Consider the following 21,665-nt stretch of genomic DNA (forward strand, 5'->3'; position numbering starts at 1 on the left):
AAGCAGAGGCATTACTCTAAAATACTTGGTATCTACTCAGTGGCAAGAAATTAAGATGTGAAACAACTTATTCAACATATTATTATATGTATGGTGGATGCTGTGAACTGAATTGTATCTTCCCAAAATTCATATATTGAAGCCTTAATCCACCATAGGATAGTATGTGAAGATGGGGGCCTTTGGGAGGTAATTAGATCATGAGGGCAGAGATCTCATAATGAGATTATTGCCCTTCTAAGAAGAGACGTCTTCTTCTCTCTTCACCGTGTAAGGACACATGAAATGGCCCTTTGTAATCCAAATAGAGAGTTCTAATAAGTCAATGGGTACCTCCTCTGGACTCAGAGATATTAGTATTGGCCAAGCAGTTTGTTTTGAGTTTACTGGACCTGTTATGGGTTGAATTGTCTTTCTCCCCCAAATTTGTATGTTGAAGTCAACTCCCCCATCAGTAATTTAACATGTGACTTTATTTATTAATTAAGATTTTATTTATTTATTCATGAGACACACAAAAGAAGCAGAGACACAGGCAGTGGGAGAAGCAGGCTCCTTGCAGGGAGCCTGGTGTGGGACTCAATACCAGGACCCTGGGATCATGATCTGAGCCAAAGACAGATGCTCAACCACTGAACCACCCAGGTGCCCCAGCATACGACTTTATTTAGAAATAGGGTTATAGCAGAGGTAGTTAAGCTAACATGAGGTCATACTGAGTGGGCCCAAATCCTATGAGTGGTGTCCTTATGAGAAGAGTCAATTCAGACAGAGATACATACAGAGGGAGAGTGCTATGTGAACATGAAGATTGCCATCGTAAGTCAAAAAGAGAGGCCGTAGAGGAAACTAACCCTGCCAACACCTTGATTCTGGATTTTCAGAACTGTGAGGAAATAGATTTCTATTGTTTAAGCCACCCAGTCTGTGGTACTTTGTTGTAGCAACTGTAGCAAACCCATATATGGCTTTCTATAGAGAAATATCCTTCATTTTTTTTCCCTCAGCCTTCCATTGTGTTCCAGAACTACCATTTCCCTCCACGTTTTGTGTTTATTATTTATAGGCCCTACAATATGATGTTTTCTTTCTACTGTCATACTTGCTAGGAAAGACAAATGTCCAGTACTCAGTAGTGTGATAGGAGGTCTCACAGCTGCAGGATAAACTTGGTATGTCCTCTCTGAGTAACCCTTTTTTTCCCAGGATTTTTGGGAAAATTTTAAATAATGTATCTGAAAATTAATTCAAATCATATTTATATTAAAACAAACATCAGTTTTAAAGATAATCTAGATTTCAAAGGCATTTTTTAAAAATTTATTTATTTATTTGAGAGACAGAGAGAGAGAGAGACAGTGAGCATGAGCAGGATGAGGGGTAGAGGGAGAAGCAGCCTCCTCAGAGCAGGGAGCCCAAGGCGGGGCTTGATCCCCAGACTCCAGGATCATGACTTGAGTCAAAGGCAGGCCCTTAGCTGACTAAGCCACCCTGGCACCCCTGGAAGACATTTCTTGCTTATAGTGAGTTGCCCTAAATGGAAGTGTTCACCATCTTCTGCATCAGGGCCTCTCTATTCATCATTCAGGGCGGCCTTCTGCTTCTGCAGGTAACACACATTGGTTCAGGCCTTCTCCATATAGAAGGGACAGATGAGAGCCAGGGTATGAAACCAAAGATAAGTCTCTATATAAAGCTCTACTCCTGAGAAGCTTGGGAGACAGATTTTTGAATTAATCCTGAGTTTTTCAGATTTGGGGGTTTGAGGTCATGATGGGTTGAGCACTGTCCCAGCCGCTCCACTTGCAATTTGCAGTGATGATCTGAGGCATGTCCTACGGAGAGGAAATGCACAGGCAAGCAGAGCAGTGGGACTAGGGGAGTTTGGTCTCCTTCGTGCATCCAGCCCACTGTTAGAGACCCACGCCCCGCCACCCCCAGCGCGTCAGTCACCTCTGCCCTCCTCTCTGCACCACGTGCAGCTGTCTCCCGCTCCAGCAGGCCATCAGGTTAGGACCCCACCTTGCATTTGGGTTGCCTTTTTTGAAATTGGCCACATCTAGGTTCACCGCCCCTTGAGGCTGGTCAGCAGGCCCTTGGGCTGCACTGGGGTGGGCCTGCCCTTCTTGCACCCTGCTGGTCCCCCCCAGCCGGAACACTTGGCCTCCAGCTGCTTGGAAACTTGCACCTGGGTCCAAGCTTCGGGGAAATGGAGAAGGTGAGGCCTGGGGTTCTGCATGGCTGGGACCCCAGGGGGCCTCGCGACGCTGGCGCCCTCGGGAAACACGAACCCAAGCTCCTCAAAAGGCTGCGAGGGGCTTCCAGGAATTCTTTATGCACCTGACGACCGGGGCCCGGGCCGCCTCGCCCTGGAATGCGAGGCTTTCACCCAATGGCAGGGTCAGCTCAGCCCTCCTCTCAGCATCCTCGGGACCGTTCGCATCCCTGGGGGCTCCAGGAGGCCGGGGGGACCGAGACGGGGCTCCAGGAGGGCAAGGCGATGCGGTCCCCGCAGCCACGGCCCGTGCCCTCCACTGCCCGCCTGGCGAGCGAGCGGCGGGACAGGCGGGGCGTGGAGCCGGGGTCGCGGTCCCTTTCCTGCAGCTGCACGACCGCCGGCCCAGGCGGCGGCGGAGCCCGGGGCGCCCCTCCCTCCCCGCTCCTCCCTCCCTTCCTCCCTCCTCCCCCTCCTCCTCCCTCCCCCCTCCCCCCTCCTCCTCCCTCCTCCCCCCTCCCCTCCCCCCTCCCCCTCCTCCCCTCCCCCCTCCCCCCTCCTCCCTCCTCCCCCCCTCCCCTCCCTCCCCCTCCTCCCTCCTCCCCCTCTCCCCTCCTCCCCCCTCCTCCCTCCTCCCCCTCCCCCCTCCTCCTCCCTCCTCCCTCCCCCCCTCCTCCCTCCCCCTCCTCCCTCCTCCCCCCTCTCCCCCTCCCCCTCCTCCCTCCTCCCCCCTCCTCCCTCCCCTCCCTCCTCCCCCTCCTCCCTCCTCCCCCCTCCTCCCTCCTCTCCCCTCCTCCCCCTCCTCCCTCCTCCTCCCTCCTCCCCCTCCTCCCTCCTCTCCCTCCTCCCCCTCCTCCCTCCTCCTCCCTCCTCCCCTCCCTCCCCCTCCTTCCTCCCTCCCCCCTCCCCCTCTCCCTCCCTCCCCGCTCCTCCCACCGCGCTCTTCCCTCCGGGTCCAGCCCGCGCGGCCGGCGGCGGAGGAGGCGTGGCGCGCTGCGCCGGTCGGCGGGGGCGTGGCCTGCCGCGGGCGGGGGCGTGGCCTGCCGCGGGCGCGTCGCGGGGTGACGCGGATGACGCGGCGCCCGCGAGCCCGCAGCCCCGCCACCGCCGCCGCCGCGCAGGGGCCCGCCCCTGCCGGCCTCCCCGCCCCCCCGGGCCTCCCCGCCCCCCCGGCCTCCCCGCCCTCCCCGCCCGGCCTCCGGGCGCCCCTGTCAGACTGTGGCTGCCGGCGGCGCGGCGCTCCTCGGTCGGCGGGCGCGGAGACTAGAGCGCGGGCACCCTCGGCCCTGGGCTGCAGCGGCCTTCGCCCTCGGGGACGACATGGCCCAGGCGGCCGGCGCGCGGGGCTCCGGGGACGGCGAGCTGGGCAAGGCCAGGAGGGTGGCGCTCATCACCGGCATCACGGGCCAGGTGAGTGCCGCGGCGGGGCCTGCTGCCCGGGCACGTGTGCGCCCCGCGCCGGGCTGCCCGCCCTGCAGGAACCGCGTGCTGCGCGTCCCGGAAGGTGCCCGGCGCGGCGGCAGCGGGGTCGCGGGGTCGCGGGGTCGCGGGGGTCACGGGCTCCCTCACCTGGCCGCGCCCCAGGTGCGCCCGCAGGTGAGGCCTGTGTGGGGCCGGGGGGGGGGGCAGCCCCGCTTCTCCGCCCACCTGCGCCTGCCTGGGAGGAGGGGACGCGCGCTGCCTGGTGCCCCCCCGCCCCCAGGGTTCCGGACCCGACGAGCAAGACCAGGAAGCGCTGGTGTCTGAGAAGCACGCGTGCGGACCAGGGCCCCGGGCTCCCGAGGCCGGCGGCAGCACCTCCAGGCGTGTCCAGCGGCGGCCCAGCGTCAGCCCAGGGCTGCTTCCAAGGCGAGGGCAGCTGCTGCAGCGCGGGGAGGAGCAGGAGCAGGAGCTGGAGCAGGGCGGCCCTGCACGTGGGGGCCCCTGGGCGGCCCGAGCCCGGCTGTCCCCGACGGCTGACCCCAAGGGGCACCGCCGCAGGTGGGCCCAGGTGCTGCTGCAAGGACTCCGCCCGCCCGCGCGTCCCCGTGCACAGGACGAGGACATCCCCGGGGGGCAGGCCCACCCCGCCCGGCAGGCAGCCACGGCGGGCACGTGCTGTGCTGCGTCGCATCCGTCCCGTGACTTAATAGTAACTTCTCAGGTTCTTGCAAGCGGACTCTTTGAAGCCCCCCCCCCCCTTTTTTTTTCTGACCTCCACTTTGTAGACGTGGAAAATGAGGCATGGGGAGTTGGATGCGCCGAAAGTCAAAGTCTGGTTGGGATTCAAACCCTGCTCGCAAAGCGCTGCAGCCTTACAAGAGAGGCTGGAGTCGGCCAGATGTAGAGTCTAAGCATATTAGACAACCTCAACCACTGCATATCTGATTACTCGCTGCTTATTAACCTTACTTTGTTTAAGACAATTACATTTAAAAAAAATTTTGTTTGAAAACTGCTGGAAGGGCAGCCCCGGTGGCTCAGCGGTTTAGCGCCGCCTGCAGCCCAGGGTGTGATTCTGGAGACCCGGGATCGAGTCCCACGTCGGGCTCCCTGCATGGAGCCTGCTTCTCCCTCTGCCTGTGTCTCTGCCTCCCTCTGTCTCCTCTCTGTGTATTCTCATGAGTAAATAAATAAAATCTCAAAAAAGAAAGAAAGAAAGAAAGAAGACTGCTGGAAGAGGTGGATAGGATAGGACCAGGATTTGAGAGAAAGAAAGAAAGAAAGAAGACTGCTGGAAGAGGTGGATAGGATAGGACCAGGATTTGAGGTTGAGGAAGTGAACCATGACATCGAGGCAAGGGCCTATATATATATATATATATATATATATATATATATATGCTTTCAGGTAATGGCCAACATACTTTTTTTTTCCCCCCCTCTAATGATGAGGACTCCTTTGTGCATGATTGATTTCCCTTTATCCAACTTCTTAGACTGGATCTGAAGCGCAGTTGTTTACTAAGCTTATATGAATTTTTGAAGATTAGAGATATTTATTTGCACCATTAAGACATTAGTTAAGCTGTTCATGCAACTCTGTTGGTATGGCTTTTATACCGATTTAAGTGACCAGCACTATGAATCTGTGCAGGGCAGAAGTGGGCCCTTATTTAGAGCTTTGGACACAGCCATCCGCTGGGTACTGAGTGCTGATGGAGGTGCAGGGGTGCCCCTTAGGCTGCCACGGAGGAGTCTTCCTTAAGCACATGTTTAGCATGCTACGCCTTAACCAGAAGTCTTTGGCTCACCACTTCATTTCCACCTTTAAACTCCTGCTTGGGGCAGCCCTGGTGGTGCAGCAGTTTGGCACCTGCCTTTGGCCCAGGGCCTGATCCTGGAGTCCCGGGATCGAGTCCTGCATCAGGCTCCCTGCATGGAGCCTGCTTCTCCCTCTGCCTGTGTCTCTGCCTCTCTCTCTCTCTCTCTCTGTTTCTCATGAATAAATAAAAATAAATAAATAAAAAAAACACAACTCCAGCTTGCGTTTCAGGCTCCTTTTACCCTTCAGCACCAGTACTTTCCTCTTTCCTCCATTTACCTTCTGCATCGTCCCTTTCCATGTTGGGTTGTTGTGTTGGCTTCTGTACCCCTGGCACAGTGCTGAACTCTGTAGCTGCACATAAATCCTTTGCTAATGGAATTTACGGCTCTGCTATTTATCTTCTAGGACAGTGACTCCCAACCTGGGTGTCAAGGATCTCCAGAGGACTGTGAAGTTAATACAAGAGGTCTGAAAATCCATACATTATTGTCCATTTAAAAAATAATATTCGGTGAGAGCTTACTGAGCTATTCACTCTGCTGAACACTTTATATGTCTCTACCTTGGAGGCAGGTACCATTTTTATTCCCAGTTTTTACCTGCCTAAGTAAGGTTAAGTATGTTCCCGTGAAGTGTACACCCAGCGAGTGTCAGTGCTGAGGTTTGAACCAAGGACTTAGAGCCCTTTTGTTAATGCCGCTTCCGTGGTAAGCTGCACGCATTAAAATACATCTCTGTGTTTTTGTCTGTGTGTGTGTGTTAGAGTGAGAGAAAGTGAAAAAGAGTCTGTTTTACTTTAAGGAGAGGCCTCAGATTCAAGAAGGTGAGGTAGATACCGTTGCCCCCTTAGGATATTCATGGCAGTTGTGCTATGATTGGCTCTTACTGTGTTGTCCCAAATTCCTACTGGAGAATGAGGGCAGGTAGCCTTGGTGACCTGTCTGCTATACATCTCTAGTATTTACTGCCAGGCTTCATATCCTAGCTTTCTCCCTCCTGTCTATTCTTGATACAGTAATTGTGAACTATTTTCTAAAGTTTTTACCTTATTCAATTCCCCTTAAAGAAAACCAGGCTTAGGCTTTGCTTTGCTGTCTCTAGGCCCTCTACCAGCCATCCCCAGAGCTCACCTCCATTATCTTAATGATACTTATGGTTCTTTACTACACATATGGAACTATTCTTGCTCTTCCTTGGCTACTATCTCTTTGTACTTCATTGGATTCATTTTGTGGCTAAATGCTTTCACAGGGCTTACTCCTTTTCATTCAGCTAAAAGCCTCTATATACTCTGGTTAATCCTGCCAAATGCAGCCATTCCAGGAACTTTCTTTGTATTTACCATATGCAATCTCTGTTGACTATGTGGGTAATTTACAAATCTTAGTTCTTTGGTTTGTAAACTGCTTTAAGATAGAAACGTTTCCGCATATGATCTCCCACATAGTTTTACTTAGTGGAGTTTTAGATATGTTGACTTACTCTTTTTAACAACACATCTTTACTCTGTTTCTGCAGGGTGCAAGGCTTGTTTTGATGCTGGTGTGAATATAACAATATGTAAGATATACTCATTGCCCACTAGGAAATTATGGTCTTTGAGGAACTTAAGACCATGGACATGAAAAAAGTAGTATTGTACAAGTATGTTAGTGAGGTAGTACTGGAGAAGTAGTAAAGTGGTATTGTAGTATTGTACAAACAGTGAAGTAGTATTGTACAAGCAGGGAAGTAGCGTAACACAAGTAGTGAAGCGCTATTATAGTGTTGTACACGTGGTGAGGTAGGACTGTACAAGCAGGGAAGTAGTATTTTACGAGTGTATTAGGGACCAAATGAGTGGTTTATCCAACTTTAGGATTCTGGGAGAAGTCATTGAATGCTAGAAATAGCAGGGACTGTATTTGGTTGAACAGCATGTACAATGCAGAGAAGGGAGAGTTTGGGGGAAAGTGAGGACATTGTAATAATAATGGAAGGAATATAATTTATTAAATTCTTTATACCTATTTCTCATTTCTAAAAAGTTTCTGAAATGGCATCAATAAAAAGCACACCATTGGACCATTAGAATGTCATTTCATTTCAAAGAATGAAAAAAAACCCCAAAAAACAAAAACCAAAACCCCTCCAAACAGGAGTGTGCAGTTAAGGCAATAGGAAGGTGGAGGTAGTGTACCAAAACCCAAAGCTAAGAATAACTGCTGTCAAGGTGGACATAAAATTCAGCTTTGACTTTCCTGCGAGTCAAGACAAAGTAGATAGACGAGTCAAACTTTTTATTAGTACAACGCTCTTCAAGAAATAACTAGACAACAGTACAACATGATGCACAATGTGCTTGGTAGTAGTTTTTTAAAGAAGACAGTTCTCTTCTAGGACACTTTTATCACTCCCTAATGGATGACAAAAGCACACCTTTTGGTAGATAGGGACTAAGATAATTGAAGTGTTAGTGTTTGTGGATTTTTCCCTTTTTTAAACAAATATTTTTTACTATCTGTAATTTCATGCTGGTCTCTGCCAAGAGGGCAGGCAGTTTGGAACTAGATTATTTTGTCAGGTATGTTGACTGTAGGTTAATAGTGGTGTTTTAAAAGTGGAAGTACTTGACATAGTGGGGTCCTTTTCACCTTTAAGTTGGCCTAGATTTTCCTTGGGAAGTGATTTAGATCTGGCCAAACATTTAAGCAAATACCAATTCTAGGCTCCAGATTTCTGCATTGTGACATATGGAACATAAAGCATTTATTTTTAAATAGTTATGGTCAAGAAGAGTTAACTTGTCTGTGGTTGGAAGATAACACCCTTTTGGTAAGTCTTGCTTAGATGAAAGACACTTGGAGTTTTCAAGGCCAGATTCTTTAAGCCGCATTATTTTGTTTCAGAATTTGTTTTTATGGCCTTATTTTTTATTTTCACTACTTTTATTAATTTTTTTGAGCATACTCTAGCTTCTATGAAAGAATCTTGGCCTTTATAGAAAACATGTAAATTGGATGACCTAATTACCTAGACTCAGTTGGCTCTTTCAGGCTTTATGTTCTTCATTTAAGAGTTAATTTAGCATATTAGAAAATGGTAATTGAGAATTGACAGGAAATACCATTTTTTCCACAGTTTTCCTTAACTCCTTTTAGATAATACTTCAACTGAATTATAATAGATAAATGGGAAGTTACCTCTTTTGGTTTTGCTTTCTAATCCATATTCAGTTTCCCACAAATTTCTACATTCCAATAGGTATAAGAATCACTTATGTAAATGGAGATTTAGTGAAATGTGATGAGATCTGTTAAAACTATCCCATTTGATTGGTAATGGCTACATGGAATCCTGGAGCCATGGCTTTTTCCAGTTTAAGGGAGAAGCCCATAATTGGTTAGTGATGTCTGCCTGGGAAAGGGAATGATGGCACATGTGTTATGTCTTTACAGGTTTGTGGCTCCATGAGGATAGGAAAAAAGTATTTTAATCATTTATCCCCTATGTCTAGTATAACTGGTACAGGGTAGATATTCAAAATGTTTAATAATTAAATTAATCTTCAGTTCAGTTGATGTTTATTGTCTTGCAGACGACTTGCCTGGAAATTACAGATGACTGTAGAAATGAGAATAAAATGTTATGATGTGTTCCTTTTTGGTTGGGTAGAAGCAAGACATTGTCAAGATATTGGGCAGAATTGAATGGTATATGCTTGATAGATTATTTGCAGTTTAAGAGATAAAATGATTTGTTATAATTTTAGATTTAGGGGACTTGGAATATGTTCATTTTAGGGGAAAAAAGCAACATGTCCAGTTTTGTGTGATGGATTTCCTACTGTTTTTATATGCATATTTACCACTAAATTTGAAACCTATTCCTTTGGTGTATATATTGGGATTTTAGAACTGGAGTTAAATTACGGTTATTATGTAGAGGAAGAAAGAAGACTGAGAAAGAATGATTTCCTCAGGTCACACAGCAAATTAGTGGTAGTGTTGGGGTTAGAAGCCCAGAGTCTTCTCTGTATCATTGTCATCACACTGTCTTCTGCTAATAAGAGAGACTGCTTTAAACCAGGAAAATTGAGGTAAAATCTATATGTAGTAATAAAGTATAGATTATAGTGTTCTAGAAAGTTGAATAATAATAAATATGCACCTGAATAAGTAATGAAATCTGTTTCAATATATAAGGTCAAGGTAACTTTATGTATCATTTAACATCATATTTTAACAAAATATTTGCACCCTGCAAAGAGTTTGAGAGGCTTAGGGTAATTAAATAGGAATCTTTTCTATTGGATCTATAGAGGGAAATTATTATTTTTAAAGATTTTATTTATTTATTCATAGAGAGAGAGAGAGAGAGAGAGAGGCAGAGGCAGAGTCACAGGCAGAGGGAGAAGCAGGCTCCATGCAGGGGACTCGATCCTGGGTCTCCAGGATCATACCCCGGGCTGCAGGCGGCTCTAAACCGCTGTGCCACTGGGGTGCCCTAAAGGGAAATTCATAAAGATTATGTGGACTAAAGAAAGAGGTTAACTTTATTTATTTTTATTATTTATTTATTTATTTATTTTTTTGAAAGAGGTTAACTTTAGACAACACATTGTTTTCATTTGAATGTAATTGACACACAATGTTACATTGTTTCAGGTGTACAACATAGTGGTTAAACTTCTCTCTATGCTGTGTTCACCACAAGTGTAGCTACCATCTGTCACCATACAACACTATTACAATACCATTGTCTATATTCCCTATGCTGTGCCTTTTATTCCTGGGACTTACTCATTTTAGAGCTGAAAGCCTGTATCTCCCACTTCCCTTTTCCCATTTTGCCCATCCTTCTTCCCTCCAGCAACTATCAATTGGTTTCCTGTATTTATAGGTCTGATTCTGCTTTTTGTTTGTTCATTTGTTTGTTCTGGTTTTCAGAATCCACATATGAGTGAAGTCATATGGTATTTGTCTTTCTCTAACTTATTTTGCTTAACATTATACTCTCTAGGTCCGTCCATGTTGTCATAAATGGTAAGCTCTCATCCCTTTTAATAGCTGCATTATATTCCTGTGTGTGTATGTGTGTGTGTACACACTATATCTTTCTTATCTGTTTGTGTATCTATGGATACTAAGTTGCTTCCATATCTTGGCTATTATAAATAATGCTGCAATAAACAGGGATGCATATGTCTTTTCAGACTAGTGTTTTTGTTTTGTTTAGGTAAATACCCAGTAGTGGAGTTATTGGGTCATATCATTTTGAAGAACCTCTATACTGTTTTCCACAATTTACATTTACACCAACAGTGCATAAGCGTCCTTTTTCCTCTACATCCCAGCTAACACTTGCTATTTCTTGTCTTTTTGATTTTAGGCATTCTGACAGGTATGAGTTGATATTTCATTGTGATTTTTATTTGTATTTCCCTGATGATCAGTGATATTGAGCATTTTTTCATGTTAGGCAACATGTTCTTTAGAGACCTTAGATATTCACTGTTCATTCAGGATTGTATACTGTCCCAAGCTGGTAGTTTGCCTCCGATGCCCTCAGACTTATTGAGTGCTACCTTATCTACTCATGACACGGGAAAACTCCATGCTGCACATCTTTATGTTTGGCTTCAGGACCCCAAGGCTGAAATTGACAGTGACTTTTGTTAGCTAACTGACTTAATCTGACTTAATTTCTTGATAAACTGAAAGTACACTTAATTGTTCTTGTGATCCTGAATGGCTCTTTTTTTTAAAATTTTTTATTTATTTATGATAGTCACACGCAGAGAGAGAGAGAGAGAGAGAGAGAGAGAGAGGCAGAGACACGGACAGAGGGAGAAGCAGGCTCCATGCACCGGGAGCCCGATGTGGGACTCGATCCCTAGTCTGCAGGATCGCGCCCTGGACCAAAGGCAGGCGCCAAACCGCTGCGCCACCCAGGGATCCCCTGAATGGCTCTTTAAGGTATAAAGTTCTCAACTTGCCTGTCCTTTGAAGCAGCCTTTCCTGAACTTTTGTTAAGTAAGAGTTACCACTTAACAAAAATTATTTGTCTGTAAATTTTAAAGAGTGAGGCAAAATGTCTTCTGGATACTTAGTAGGTAATTATTTGGGGTAACGGTACAGAAACAAATTATTGACATTGATAGATGATTACTGTGTACCTTGCAATGTACCAAGCAACCTTCCATAAATTATCTCATTTAGGGGCTCCTGAGTGATGCAGTTGGTTAAGTATCTGACTTTTGGTTTGGGCTTAGGTGGTGATCTCAAGGTCCTGAGATGAAGCCCCGCATCTGATGCTTAGCATGAGTATGCTTAAGTTTCTCTCTCCCTCAACTTTGCTCCTCTCCCCCAAAATAAATAAATAAATAAATAAATCTTTCTTTAAAAAAAAACAAAAACAAAAACAGGTTATCTCATTTAACCCCAGGTGGTACAAATTTTTAATGTACATCTTATATTAAACAAGGAAACAGACTTGGAACATTTCAGACTTGCCTGAGAACCCTTAGTGGACTAGTTTTTTTCCTCAGGACCTCTGTCTTGTATCATCAGACTATCTTTGTTGGGCAATTGACAAACTGCATAAGTTCACAGAAGTTTGTTGACAAACTGCAGAAATTCACAGTTCTCAAGATGTTTGTTTTTAAAGACTGCTATATATTTTGATTGGTGCCTTACTATGCCCATTAGGTGATGTTAACATTATTAGTGTGTGTATCTTAGTAAAAGTCTGGAGCAGGAGTGGGGAATGGGAGTGAGCACTACATTCTTTGAGGTCTTTTGAAGGCTTCTGATGGCTCCTTTCCCTAGTGTTCTTTTTAGTTCTCTAAAATACTTTTCAGTAAGAGATGAAAATGGTTAGAGCAAAGTGCTTCTCCCTGCCCATAAACCTTCCAGTGGAGGGCCAAGAAGGGCCAGTAGCCAATTAATAGGATTCTCAGAAGCAGGTAGGTCTCTGGGAGCTGCAGCTTGGGTGATGGCTTGTCTGGATGAAATTGTGCCCGGAGAGCTTGTCTGTAAGCTCTGATGAACACATGTATAGTCTGAATTTTTTTCTTTTTTTTAAAAGATTTTATTTACTCATGAGAGACACACAGAGAGAGGCAGAGACACAGACAGAGGGAGAAGCAGGCTCCATGCAGGGATCCTGATGTGGGACTCGATCCCAGGACCCCAAGATCACAATCTGAGCCCAAGGCAGACGCTCAATCGCTGAGCCCCCCAGGTGCCCCAGATAGTCTGAGTTTTCAATATGATGGAGAGAGGCAGGTTGAGAAGCTGAGATGCTTGCCTGTGTGGCTGCTACAACTTGTTCCAAGGATCCTTCTACCTGCACACAGATTTGAGAGTTATAGTTCTCAGTTCATTTGTTGTGTCCTTAGATACATACATTTTTTTCTCTTATCTAATGCTGCTTTTCCTTACTATATTGTGGGGATTGTCCTTGCTATCAAGGTCCAGATTAGATTTTCCTTCAGAGACTCAGAAGTCCTCTATTCTAGATTCTTCTACTCTGTTATGAACAGGGAAGCCTGATTTAAACCTGAAAATGTTTTGGCCTGCAAAATGATTTTAGCAAATACTTTGAGTTAACTTTTCTTTGGTGGATTAGTTTAATCTGAATAGATGCTTTCTTGAATTGAGAGTAGCTCCCCTCTTCTCTCTTGCAATAGCATTATATTTGGCTACTACCAGTTCTCAATTTCATACTTCTCAATTTCCAGGTAGCAATTTTTTTCATGCTTAATTTGCCTTTTCTCCCAGAGGCAATTACATTTTGATGTGAATCATCCTCTACTTAGTAATAGAAGTACTAGTGATCATAATTAATGTATTCACGAAATGTTTTAGTGCAGTTATGTGTCAGGCACTAGGAGATACAACAATGAACATAATGACAAAAATGACCATCCTTATAACATTGGTGTTCTAGATGATGCCGATGGCCATGATAATTATGGTAATTGCAATAATTAACACGTATTAAGCATCTACTTTGTGCCAGGCACTGTTCACAGGGTTTATATTTATTACTGAAGCAACAGAGCACTCTATGATGCAGTTTTCTTATTATCCCCAAGGAGGATAGTGGTTAAATTTATTGTCCAAAGATCACTCTAGTCATGTTTGCAAAGTCAGATCTGAATTGTAAATCCCATTAATTTTTATTTTCTATGAAGTTTGTAATTAGTATCAACAAATACATTCTAAGGAGAGATAAATAAGTTATATATCAGATTTCAAAAACAAAGCATATTTGGGCGCCTGAGTGGCTCAGCGGTTCAGTCTGCCTTAGGCTCAGGTCGTGATCCTGGAGTCCTGGGATCCAGTTCCACACTAGGCTCCCTGCAGGGATCTTGCTTCTCCCTCTGCCTATGTCTCTGCCTCTCTCTCTCTCTCTCTCCTGAGTAAATAAATAAAATCTTTAAAAAAAACCAAAACCAAACCAAAGCATATTCAAGAGTTTTTTTTGCAGTTGTGGAGAGGTGGATTATAGTAGTAAAATAAGCCTGTACTAATCCCTATATTAGATGTCTCTCATTTTATTTTATTAGCTGTGTCATGTGCTGTCATATCTTTAATTAGTGCTTTGGAGGGCCTACATTGATGACTAATCTTGCAAACTCTCTGAAGACTGGGGCTCTGTCTTGTAACAAGGAGAATGTTAGATTTTTAGCTCAACTTGGGTTTGAATTACTGATTAGTTACTTACAAGCTGCATGACTTTGGGCAAGTTATTTACCTGTGCTGTCAGGTTGGAAGAGTAATTTTACCAAGTAGAAAATAATTCTGGCACATAATAGGGATGTTTACCCCATTATTACAATGGACTTTCTCTTCACAGTGTTAAAAAAATAATAAAAAATTACTTGAATTCCAGCAAAGAAAGTCGAATGAGGAAGGTATATCTAGCCTTGCCCTTTTGCATGGGGAGTCTATCAGAGGCAGAAAGTTCCATAGTATTTGGAATCAACCACAAGGCTAAAAAGTACTGCAAGGCCAACAGATTAGACATCAGGTCAGTCTTACAGACTGATTGTTTAAGCAGATCTGGGAGCCAGTCTTATCTTCCTGTGTAAGAGGATTGTGGGCAGTGGACTGCACTCTAAATCTTTTGAACTGTGATCGTGGTTCTGGTAGGAAGGTTGGCAAAATTGGAAATAAGATGTCTTTTTTTTTTTTAATTTATTTATTTATGATAGTCACAGAGAGAGAGAGAGAGAGAGAGAGAGGCAGAGACACAGGCAGAGGGAGAAGCAGGCCCCATGCACCGGGAGCCCGATGTGGGATTCGATCCCGGGTCTCCAGGATCGCGCCCCTGGGCCAAAGGCAGGCGCCAAACCGCTGCGCCACCCAGGGATCCCGGAAATAAGATGTCTTGAGTACTGTCCTACTTTGATTAAAGACTGTTATATGGTGGAAAGGTTTTTTATGTCTTTACATTACATGTAACTAATTGACCAACTGAGGAAAGAACACGGAACTGAGAATCAGAGGCTAGGTTTTATTTAACACTAGTTAATTTGATAGCCTTAATTTTTTCTGAGTCTGTTTCTTAATCCTTATTGTGAAGGGATTATTTGATCATCTCTCAAATTGGTTCAGAGTGTAAAGTGCTATGACTTTAGGATTGAACACTAAATTACAGTTGATTATGTGTAAAGAGAATCTTATTTTTAGGGCCTCCTGGGTGGCTCAGTCACATAAGTGTCTGCCTTTGGCTCAGGTCTTGATCCCTGGGTCCTGTGATTGAGCATCCCCCTCCCCCTAATTTGGGCTCCCTGCTCAGTGGGGAGTCTTCATCTCCCTCTGCCCCTCCCTCCGGCTTGTGTGCTCTCTCTCTCTCTCTCTCTCAAATAAATAAGAAAATCTTATTTTTAAGCAGTTTAAAGGTAAGGCCAATATGAGAATTTGTTTAAAAACAATGAAATGGATAAAGAAGATGTGGTCTTTTTTATTAGTTAGTAGATATTAGTAGATACTCAGCCATCAGAAATGATGAATACCCTCCATTTGCTTCAATGTGGATGGAACTGGAGGGTATTATGCTGAGTGAAGTAAGTCAGTTGGAGAAGGATAATCATTATATGGTTTCATTCATATGGGGGATATAAGAAACAGTAAAAGGAATGATAGGGGAAAGGAGGAGAACTGAGTGGGAAAAATCAGAGAGGGAGACAAATCAGGAGAAACTCCCAATTCTGGGAAACTAACCAAGGGTTATGGAAGGGAGGTGGGCAGGGGGATGGGGTGACTGGGTGACAGGCATTGAGGGGGACACTTGGTGGGATGAGCACTAGGTGTTATACTACATGTTAGCAAATCGAACTTCAATAAAAACAAATTAAAAAAAAACCAAAATGAATTATTAACTTCAGTGAGTTTATAATTAAACATGTAGACTAAAAAGAAATTCGTATGGTAGTTGTATTTTGTCAGAATTTGTATGGTTAAAGTGAAAAATCTGAGCTGTCCTTTTAGGTTATATGAAATGAAGTGATATTTTTGATGAGGAAGGATTTTTAAATTTCTATTATTTATTATCTATATTTTGAGCTTAGGGTTTAATAGTTGGTGTTTTATTCATCCAGTAAATATTTGCTGAGATTTCTTCTGTGTTGAGGTAGGTGTTGGAGATATAGGCACCAGGAAGCTGGACATGATTGTGTCTTCAAGAGATGATAGTTTGGTTGGCAACAAGTAATTTTACAGCATGTTAAGTAATATGACAGTAATAAATAAGTCACAGAATCACAAGAAGATCTTTCCTTAAATAAAAATACTCTGAGGTATCATTAGTTCAATAGACTTATTGAGCATCACTTACCTTGGAAGTTTCTGGTTATAAATGCTATTGTAGTTAGCAGGATTAGTTGTGAGGCCTTCTCGTAGAAAGCAGAGCTACTTAAGGACTACCTATATACTACTTTATTCTTTATGACATAGAACTCTTTTGCCGAGTCTTGTATTCAGCGAAGGATGGTTAAAGATGTTACTATTTTCATGCTTATTTTTCCATCGTAGAAGCTCTACTTCCAGCTTTTAGCAAAGGCAGAAGTGCTTAGATTTGATGAAATAAAGCAGTAGGACACAGAGACATTGTAATGTGACAGAAAGAGCTCAGCCTTGTGTAAGTCTGAAACTGGGGCTCAAATCCTACTTTGAAGAGAAGTACATTAAAAAAAAAGTACATTTAGAAATATCTGCCATTTACTGGCTGAGTATCCCTAAGTGAGTTGAGTTACTTAATAAACTTGAACCTTAGTTTCTTCTTTAAAATGCAGTTAATTATACCCACATTACAAATTGATATGCAGATTGCATATTATGATTATAATTATACCTCACACAAAACCAAACACAAAGTTTCTGAAATAATACTACTTATTATTATATATAATAAATAATTCACTATGTATAATAAATTATTATGTATAATAAATTCTCAATATTGGGAAGCATGAGAAAGGTTGGAGAAGTGTTTTGAGAATGCAGTTTGATGTAGATAATACAGAATGAATTTGAATGACAAAACAGAGGCAGGAAGACCTAGGTCTTGTTATTATGAGAATATAGGTGTAAACAGTGTTGGTTGTGGAGAAGTAAAAGGAATCAAAGGGACAACAGGACTTTGTGATCAGTTAGGTATAGGGAATATGCAAGGGCAGGAGTTACAGATCTCAAGGCTATTTTAATTTTGGAGACTGGCTGGTTGGCCAGAAATGCAGTTACTAGGAAAGAAAGCCAGTTTTCTGGGGAAGACAGTGAAATCAGTTTTCTTCCTTTTGAATTTGAGGTGAGAGCAAGTTCATATAACCTGTAAGCTCTTTAAAATATAAGCTTGGGAGTGCCTAACTGGCTCAGTGGTTGAGCGTCTGCCTTCAGCTCAGGGCATGATCCCGGGGTCCTGGGATTGAGTCCTACATCAGGCCCCCTGCGGGGAGCCCTCATCTCCCTCTGCCTGTGTCTCTGCCCCTCTCTGTCTCTCATGAATAAATAAATAAATAAAATCTTTAAAAAAACAAATAAGCTTGGGGTGCAGGTGAGAGATCATGGCCGCATAGTCTCTTATAACCACCTGGACAGCAGCCGTGGAGTGGGAAAGCCCTCATGTGTCCATGCTTCTGATCTGTACTTGTCACCAGTACTCTTGCTCATCCCTCAGAATTTTCTGTAGCTTCCAATTATCTGGCATCAAAACTAACATGTTTCCTTTTAGTTTCATGATTGAAGTTAACTAGGTTATTCCAGTATATTCCGGATTTCCCTCCCTATTTATCTATTTAAGTTTTCCTAATCTCATGTTTTTACCCAAGATCCCTCCAACTTTTAGCTTGTTGTTTCTTTCTTCTTTCCATAAAGAATTTTGGGAGGAGGCCTGGATGGTTCAGTGGTTAAGTGTCTGCCTTTGGCCCGGGGCATGATCCTGGAGACCCGGGATCAAGTCCCACATCGGGCTCCCTGCATGAAGCCTGCTTATCCCTCTGCCTATGTCTCTGTCTCTCTTTCTCTGTGTCTTTCATGAATAAATAAAGTCTTAAAAAAAAAAAAGAATTTTGGGAATCTCACACTTCCAGATGAATTGGAAGCAAGGTGCTCTGTTCCATTAACCATTTCCATACAAGCTCAGTACATGGGCAGTGACTGAGTGAAGCATACTTGGAAGATAATCATGTGGGATAGAAAGCTAATTACCGGTAATGTTCTTGGCAGTGGGGCACGAGTGTGCCAAACTTAGTCTTTGGCAAGCCAGTAAATGGTTTTCCTGCCAAATCTTGTGACTTACCATAAATAGTAACGCAATTGTGTATATAAATCCATTCATTGAAATGACTCTGCTTTTAGGATGTTGTTTTGATGCTCAGTTACATAGAACTGTGTTATGCAGAATTGAAGTTAGATGATTTTATATGAAGGAATTTTGCGAAGGGTGCCTTATCTTTCAGACTGTTCATGCTGTGTCTATTAAGAATTTCATGACATGTACATTTTAGGGGATTCTTTCTCTGACTTTCATATGACTTATTTTTAACTTCAAGGGTGAAAAAGATATGGATTTATTAAGTATTTATATAAAGTGTTTATACTTCATAATTACACATGGAAATTGTGCCATGAGAACTTGATTATATAGTATGTGTTTGACTATTGGATTTGATTATAATGCTGAAATGAATTGTTCAGTCGCATATAACAGAAGCATGTTCCTTAATGCAGAGTGAAAAAGCCTTGTATTTGCACCTCTAGCAGTCTTTTAGAAAATTATAATATGATTTCCTGTTTCTTAGAAGAGCATTATGGTTTTATAACTTTTCACAAAAGTAGTTGATTTTCCATTATTCCTTTTTTAAACTATATTTTTACATTTGCTCTTTAAAAATTATGAATTAGAATTTACAGATCGGTGTAGGGCATCGTAATATTTTTTTGGTGGCCAGCATTGAAAAATTAAGCATATTTATTTTAGCTTAAAGTGGAATCTCTCAAAATGTAATCTTTGCTTGCAAGAGACCTGCAAGGGTGGCATAGATTCCTGTTGCAGTGAACCGAGTCCGGGAGAAAGAATGGGAACCACAGTTTGTCGTGAATTGAGAGAGGCCTGAGATTCACCCTGCTTGTGGGCTAGCAAGTGAGCCTCCTACAGTTCCTCAGATGAGGGCCTAAGACATGATGCTCCTTGGGTCAGAGACAAAGGGCTTCATTATTCATAACACAGGAGGCAGCACGAACTTCATGTTTGCAGCAGTTCTGTCTGAGTCAGATCTTGGCCTCCCAAGGCCCATCGGGGCAAAAAGGTGGTAGATTTAGGTAGATGTTGCAAATGCAATAGGTGGGCATCATAGTTGAGAAGTCCTGTTTGGAGAACCCTAGTCTTTTATAAGGGTGCTGCTGGCAGATCTGCCTAATACTTGCTTGGGAGAAAGACATTGTTTTTCTAGATAGCAAACCTTCTCTTTGAGAGAGAGAGAGAGAGAGAGAACATACTCATCTTAAAAGGCAACCTACTTTACAAATATCCTTGAAAAGATAGTACTGAACAAACACTGTCCGTAGGTCTGCTTGTAAGGCATGCAGAAACGGGTGAGACCCATGAAGAACTGCCTCTCAACACTGTTTACTCTGTTAACTGAAACTCACCAGTTTGACAGCTTAGAGGAGTTTTTTCCTTATTTCTCCATATATCTCATGGGAAGCTTGAACTTTGTTTTGGATCTCCACTTTCTTTTACCTTTCTTTTTGAAGAACAGAATGATAACCTGGACTTAGGTGCTTAGCATAAAGTGGGTGAATGTGCCTTGCTCCTGGGGAATGCATTTTATATTTTATGTATAATAGTGGGTAGTGTGGTGAACCATTGAATAAATTTAATATAATTTATCTCAGTTGGCCTGAAGAACCCCAACTCAGAAGAACATTTTTCTGGGGTGCCTGGCTGGCTCAGTTGAAAGAGCATGTGACTCTTGATATTGGGTCATGAATTTGAGTCCCACATTGGGTGTAGAGAATACTTAAACTTTTTTTAAAAAAAGAACATTTTTCCAACCTTTGGGAAGAGCCCACATCCATATTTCCACTGACTGTGATCCCAACTGGATAGTTCTAACTCTATTAGCTTAGAACCTTCTTTTCCTCATTGGGCCCTTATGTGAACAAATGCCATCCACTCATTTTTGTTTACTTATGGAGTGAAAGTAAACTTCTTTCATTATTTTTAATGCTCTTGCCTGCTTCGTTTTAAAATCATACCTATTTTAAATTTTCAGCTTCACTTTGAGATTACTCCTATCATTTATGAGAATCTTTATCTAGTGCCTACTGTGTGGTAATAGGCCCTTTCCTAAAGATCAGAAACCCTGAGTCTTTTCAGATTTCCTTAAAGGTTCCCTAAGTCTTGTTTTGATTTTTATGAATTTCGGCGTTATCATCAGAATGTATTCTAGCAACTTGCATGTTTTGTCAGAGAATATGATTTTTGCACTCAAGGAATCCTCTTTTCTAAGTAAGTCAGGCCTCATGATTGCTCAGCAAGATCAAAGGGCTTTTGGAATGAAGCAATGCGTCTTGCTGTTCTAAACTGCTGGTGTGTAACTTTGCTTCACTCTTATCTCAGTTATAAAAGCTTACATTTGTATATTAATTTGTTTTCAAACCATTTTAAAAAATTGTTTCTCTTGTTCTTAATAGTATTCTGTGAGGCAGGCAGGGCAAGTATTACTATCATTTTACGGATGTGATGACCAAGACTAAGAGTGACCAAGACTAAGAGTCACTAAGTGACTTGCCAGTGTCTTGGGGCTAGTGATTGTCAACCAAAATAACTCCAGGCTTTTTGGCTCTGTCTTCTGGATTTTTATAGTCTACTAGATTTAATTTAATTTAATTTCCTTCTACTTTCTGTCACCAGTGTTTTACTCCACACTGAATATCTTTACTGTTCCATAAACAGACTATGATAGGTAGGGTAATACCCACCACCCCAACCCAAGATGTTCACATCTTAATCCCTGGATCCTGTGAGTATGTTATCCCATGATAACAAGATTTAGCAAGTGAGCCTCCTACAGTTCCTCGGATGAGGGCCTAAGACATGATGCTCCTGGGTCAGAGACAAAAGACTTCATTATTCATAACATAATTCCATGCCAAAAGGGACTTTGCAGATGTGGTTAAATTAAGGGTCTTGAGATAGGGAGATTTTCCCCGGATTATTTATGTGGGTCTAATATAATCATGAGGGTCCTTAAATTGGTGAGAGGGGGGAGAAGTGTCAGAAACAGAGAGATGGCATTATGAGAAAGACTCGACTGACTATTCCTGGCTTTGAATGGGCCATAAGCCAAGAAATGAGTGTAGCTTCTGGAAACTTAAGAAAGATGAAGGAATGGATTCTCCCTGGAGTCTCCAGAAAGGAACTGAACCTTGTTGACACTTGGATTTCAGCCCTTTAGATCCATGTCAGACTTCTGACTTACCAAATTATAAGATAATGAATGTGTGTTAAGTCACTAGTTTTATGGTGATTCGTTGCACCAGCAGTAAGAAACTAATACACAGATCATATGTTTGTCCATCTCTTTTACTTACTTGGAATTCTCTTTTCTCTCTTGCTTTTGCCTATTTATATTTGTCCTCAATTCTACCATCCCTTCATGTTCTAGCTCTTGTTCATTTACATCATCTTGGATATCTTTGCATACTTTTA

At 43.1% G+C, this 21,665-nt stretch overlaps 1 protein-coding gene across 1 annotated transcript in view; it reads left to right on the forward strand.

Annotated features, from left to right (window-relative positions):
• The first annotated feature begins 3,399 nt into the window (after nt 1–3,399).
• GMDS (GDP-mannose 4,6-dehydratase) overlaps nt 3,400–21,665 on the forward strand; it is a 583,021-nt gene continuing 564,755 nt past the window's right edge. The window contains exon 1 of the mRNA XM_055321890.1: nt 3,400–3,625. Coding sequence (XP_055177865.1) covers nt 3,536–3,625 — 90 coding nt within the window. The 5' untranslated portion in view covers nt 3,400–3,535. The remainder of the gene's footprint in view (nt 3,626–21,665) is intronic.

Source organism: Nyctereutes procyonoides, unplaced genomic scaffold (assembly GCF_905146905.1).
Source record: "Nyctereutes procyonoides isolate TBG_1078 unplaced genomic scaffold, NYPRO_anot_genome, whole genome shotgun sequence".
NCBI classification, from domain to species: Eukaryota; Metazoa; Chordata; class Mammalia; order Carnivora; family Canidae; genus Nyctereutes; species Nyctereutes procyonoides.